The sequence below is a fragment of the Lupinus angustifolius genome, chromosome LG02 (assembly GCF_001865875.1).
Source record: "Lupinus angustifolius cultivar Tanjil chromosome LG02, LupAngTanjil_v1.0, whole genome shotgun sequence".
Taxonomy (NCBI): domain Eukaryota; kingdom Viridiplantae; phylum Streptophyta; class Magnoliopsida; order Fabales; family Fabaceae; genus Lupinus; species Lupinus angustifolius.
Window position 1 is genome coordinate 14,184,704 of NC_032010.1, and position 5,809 is coordinate 14,190,512.

General features: G+C 30.8%; 1 protein-coding gene across 4 annotated transcripts; it reads right to left on the reverse strand.

Annotated features, from left to right (window-relative positions):
* On the reverse strand, nucleotides 236-4,242 carry LOC109336337. 4 transcript variants are annotated; one of them, XM_019572889.1, is made up of 5 exons: nucleotides 4,068-4,242; nucleotides 2,445-2,560; nucleotides 1,508-2,082; nucleotides 651-1,081; nucleotides 236-551 (listed from the first exon to the last, which is right to left on the reverse strand). In XM_019572889.1, exons 2-5 carry the CDS (start codon nucleotides 2,452-2,454, stop codon nucleotides 443-445), a joined length of 1,125 nt encoding a protein of 374 aa, XP_019428434.1. In that variant the 5' UTR covers nucleotides 2,455-2,560; nucleotides 4,068-4,242; the 3' UTR covers nucleotides 236-442. The 4 variants fall into 4 exon arrangements, with proteins under 4 accessions (XP_019428434.1, XP_019428442.1, XP_019428426.1 ...); XM_019572897.1 differs by lacking the exon at nucleotides 4,068-4,242 and adding an exon at nucleotides 2,804-2,876; XM_019572881.1 differs by lacking the exon at nucleotides 4,068-4,242 and adding an exon at nucleotides 2,663-2,789.

The window sequence follows — 5,809 nt, forward strand, 5'->3', positions numbered from 1 at the left end:
ATTCTTTCTGAGTTTCTTCAATAAATATACAGAGGTAAATCTACAAGTTCCATAAATCTTAAATTCTCCATTAACCAAGGCAGCATTTTACAATATATTCTTACCACATAATAGGTTCTCTAATAACTGAGACAACAATTATGCATTACTACAGTCAAACATATAGCAGCTTCCTCCAAGTTATAAATTTATACATAAATCGTCAGAAAAATTAATATATACTAACTGTTTGCAATGGAAATAAGATTAAAAAATAGAAGATACCTTGAATAGGTAAAAACAGATGCAAGCAAAGGCAAAAAAACAGACACTTTCTTGCATACAGGAGCACTAACTTAGCATTAATCTAAACTTACTAAGCACTAGAGAACAAATGTATATGCATGATAAGCAGGTAAATATAAATGATATATATGAAGTCTATTGAAAAAGAGACAATCTTTCAGAATCTACAGCATAGAAGGCCCTGCCTCCAACCCCTATGCTTCCGGTAATTGCTCTTGTCGGCTTTTGCCATTCGGACTGGGCTGCTATTCCACTCAGATGGAAGTCTGCAAAGAACAAGAAATAAATATCAGCCTATTACTCATGTATTGCCAACAAAAAGAGCAATGATAATGCATTAACCCAACAAGTCTCTGGAAAATTACTCGGGAAAAGCAAAGGATCGTGTGCTCATAGTGCTGCTATCTGATCTTAGAGAGATGCTGCCAGAGTAGGATACAGGCCCTGAGTAACTTATGCAACTTGATCCATGGACTACACCAGAAAAACTCGACTCGCCTAAGCTATGGTGAATCTGCCTCAATATGGCCTCATCGCTGGACTTCCCATCGGGCTCAGATGTATCCTGAGTTTCTTTGAATTTACAGCCTCCAACTTGGTGAAATTCCTTTTTGCCACAAGATGCTCCAAGAACTGGAGGATTAAGCATATGAATGAAGCTTCCACCTCCAAGAGGCATGGTATCACAATTTGATTCAACAATTGCTGATGCCAAAGTAGGACTTGTTAACACTGCTTCCTCAACTAAGTTTTCAGACTCAAAGGATTGAGAGTGTGATTCAGTCTCACGTGAGACCTGCCAATAAATCACAAATGTCACTTTCTCAAATTTCTCTTTTCTAAAGATTCATACGTGCATGAGCAAGCACACACGGTAGCCAACGATTCCCAAAGGAAATTTTCCATATTAAACTAATAATGGTTTAAGTTTCAATAAAAGCTATCTGCTTGTTGCATGATATATATGGGCAATAATCAATGAACTAGAAGCTTCACTTAGTAACATGTAAAGTGCAAATACAGTAGATGAGTACAAAATATGTTTGGCATGTTCTAAGATCTTTGGCTATCTACCTAAACTAAGAATTCCATAATGAATAGTTGAATAGTCTTTTTCGATGCTGTATTTAAACAAGTAACATACCTAAGCAATCAATCTTTTCAAACAAATAATTATTTGCAAACAAACTATTTGGATACCATTTGCTAATATGTAGCATACCTCTTCTTCCTCGCCATCAGAAGCTCTAGGTTCATGTTTGCCTAACTCTTTCAATAAAACAGTATCTCCAGGTAAAGTCTCTTCGACTTTATCAGAAAGCGTTTGGGTCACAGCCTCATCTTTGCACATCAAATCCTTCGACTGATCATGATTAGCTAAAACTTGGTCAGATTTCTCTGTTGTTGGTAGATTTAGTACATTGATCTCAATGTTATCTTTCTTCATTTCTTTATCGTCATTACTACAAAAGGAATTGTAAGCCTTTTCCTCAACACTCATCTCAAACAAAAACATATCCTTAGTACAGACTCCATCACCAACACATCTATCCTTGACAACGTCCTTGACCCGTGCTTGATAACCACCTTTAAAATCAATCACGCTATCGCAGAATTCAGCTTTTGGGGCAGTCATGTAATCCTCCAACTTCCGCTCGTTCCTTTTCAGATCAATACAGATGCTATTCTGATAGTCCTTAACTTTCTTTTTTTGCAACTTGTATGCAGGGGTGAATAGATCACTTTCATCAAGCTCAAAGGACTGACTTTCAGGCTCATGGACAGTATTTGAATGCACTGCATAATCATTTACAGAAGAATAATTAGTAAAGTATGATTTCATATTAGTAATAATACAATTACAACAAAACAACAACAACAATAACAGTATCCAACAACCAATAACACATTTTCAGGAAAACATATGAAGAATCGACCTTCAAAACAGTTTTCATTGCTTTAAGAGAACTTAAAAAACATATAGAAGTAATCCACCCTTCGGAGGAGCTAAGAATCATAGCCCAACAAATTTATAAAGATACATATCTGAACGAAAATCATATGAGTCTAACCCTGATTAAAGCAAAAGAGAAAATAAAGATGGAAACTGGAAATGTGAAAGAACCAATAGCAGAAATCAGAAATGAACAGTTTGTTACCTATTTTCATTATTTTCTTAGGTTTTAGTACATAAATCTCCAGGTCTTCAAGCAGCTTTGCTTTTGCTATTTTCAAACATAGAGAATAGCTTGTCAACTCAATGTTCTTCAGGAATCTGAAAATCAGAAAACACAAACAATTAGGTTGCAAGTTACTTATGATAACAGCACTAAATGGAAACAAGAGCAATAACAAACTCAATGTTTTCTGAAAATACTTAAAAGCCAATAGCCAGTAACAAGATTCCATTTCAATAACCATAGCTGCTAAAACTATATTGAATAGAACCCAAATCAAGTCATGACCTTAATTTATAAAGTAAACCAAAGGGCATAAACAAGGGCCATAGAGAATTTACCACTAGCTCTAAAATGTAACATGATTTATACGCAAAGCCGCTCAATTAAGCATAACCAACGACATGCCTATTCTAGTGCACGCTATCAAATTCTATGTGATACGCGGTACACCGTATCTGGTACGTGGTACTTAGGCTAAATGAGGAAGCATGTAACTATGATCGAAGGACTTCGGAAGTACTCGAATGTATAATAGGACAATAAAAAAGCTTTACAATCACAAACCTTCCAAAAGTATCAACCACAAATATACAAATCCAAATTTTAAATCACACAAGGGCCTCTATAGTAAGATGAGTCCCGACCAATATTTTGTCGTTTAGTTCTGATTAGACTTGACTAATGAGACTAAACAAGTTTTAGACATTCACAAAAGTATAGAGAAAAATTTCATCCAGGTTAAGAAATTACACCTCAAACTCATGAAGCAAATCAAGGAACATGGACAAAACGTTAAGGATTTATTATCTCAGATCAAAAACCTCAACAGTTCTATAAAAAAAAAGTTGTTAAAAATTAGAAAGAAAAAAATTAAAAAAATATAAACATCTAAGGTACAAAAAACACAGTGAATAGAAACAAAAAACAAAAAAGGAAGACAATTACCAAAATTCCAAAAACTAGCAAAGAGAAACAGTTAGCTTGAAAGAGGATATAGCGAGCAATGCACTTCATCAATGTTTATTAAAAGAGAATAAATATTTATGAATTAATTGAAAAGTAATTCTAAATAATTAAAGCTGCTACAGAATAGTAAGAGATAATGAATGAATTATAGTAATAATTATTATAAGCTTCACCTGTTTTTACTCTCTTTCCACCTTCGTTTTGTTTCTGCAATAAATGCAAAAACATTATAGCATTAAATTATCACCTCTACCCTCAGACACCAAAATTAAAATCTATACCAAAAATATGGAACTTTCCTTCTCTCTCTTTCTTCTACTAACCGATTTGGAGTCTTCTTCTTTTGACAGATGAAATGTTTTTTACACTCTAAAGTCATCCACAGTTACCGGAAAAAATGATAAAATAAAATCAAAGATGTGAAACACTTTTCCTTATTTTCTGAACATAAGAAAGGGAGTTGAACCGAAAATGTAAACACAAGACGATGAGATGAAACCTTTGACTTTCGTCTTAATAAAGGCAAAAAAATAGTAAAAAAAGTTTATAAAAAACAAAGAAAATAACATAAAACGAAACGTTGCCACTTTGAGTTTGACAACGATGTCTGAGAATTTGGGTGTTTGTTAAACTTACCAGGTTGGAGAGTTTGTTTGAGTTGAGAGAATTGTTGGGGTGCGGGTGCGACCCACCGTAAGGGTTGTGCGGCTTTAGATTCTGGTTGTGGAGGTGTTAGGTGTATGAGTGTATCACAAAGCTGAAACTGAGGGTTCGCTAATAGAAGCTGAGCTACCTCTCCGTACTACGTGCCTCTTACGTACATCCAAGGCTCCAAGCCATCTGATGTTTACAAGATTATAATCTAATAAAATATGAGTAAGATTAGAGTAAAATATGTATACACTAATATATAAGAATTTTTTTTGTTTATGTGTAAATCTTTACTCTATAAATATATAAATATTATATTCATAAATATATGTAAAAATTGTGTAATATATGTATTGTTAATATAAAATTTTATATATTGATAATTTATTATTTATGATTTATAATTTGTGTATATTATTCCTTATATGATGTATGATCTAGGCAATAAACTCACATTTTGCCTACATTTTAATAGAGAAAAATATACCTAGCGACAATGTAAGAGTTTATTATGTTGTCATATCGAGTGAGACTTCTCTCCATTATTGGAGAGTGAAGTGAAAAGCAATATTTATTGACACTTGTGTCACTTTTATTTAAAGTATAATTACACTTTTACCCTTAGAATTCAAAGGAAATAATCATTTTTCTCCCTATTAAAATACAGGAGTCTACTCTGCCAGATCATTATTTACTGTTTATTTTTAATTAACATTGACTCTTCAAAAAATGAATACAAATAAATGATAGATAATATAATGACTGTATATAAATCTTTATACTATCAATACATAGATATTATAGTATTTGTAATATGTACTCATATCATATATATTTCTCTATTTATATATATATATATATATATATATATATAAATATAAATAAGAGTATATACATCGTTGATAGACATATGGTTTATCATTAAATCTATCTAATATGTACTCAGATCATATATATTTCTTTATTTTTTCTCCATTATGCATATATATATATATAAATAAATAAGAGTGTATTATATACACATTGTTAATTTAAAGTTTCATATATAAATAGTTTATCGTTCATTATCTATATGTAAGTGTGTATTAATTATATTTAAGGTTCAATAATAATTAAATAGAAATGTTTGATACATTAATACTCTAACAAACTCTTATATTTGGATACAGTTTTTCTAATTGTAATTTAAGTGGTACTACTAGTAAGAAGATTAAAAAAACAGCACAAAGAGAGTAATACTTATATATTATCAATGATATTAAATATGAATAGGGATGACCTCATTTCTTATTTTGCTTTGTAATATCTTCTTGTCTTTCTTTGTATTGTATTGCCTTCTTTTGAACCTTCTATAACTTTTTATTCTTTTAATAAATCTTTTACTTTTTTGCCAATAAACAAAATAGTATATAAAACTCATATGATATTAGTACATACATTTTTTTCTTTAATTAAAAATGCATAGGAAAATATATTTATTTTCTATAAAAATGTATAAGGGGATATATTTATTTTCCATTAAATAATTTAGTCTTTATGTAACTAGTTATCATATTGTTTTTAACAAATTAATAATTATAATACAATTTAACATTTATTTATGTGAATATAAAGTTTTTTTATATGATTAGTACCTAGTTATGAATATTACTTTTATTTAGTATGTCACCAATGATTATTTTGTTTGTTTGTATACTATTTTTAAAGTATGCAATTTTGAAAATTTA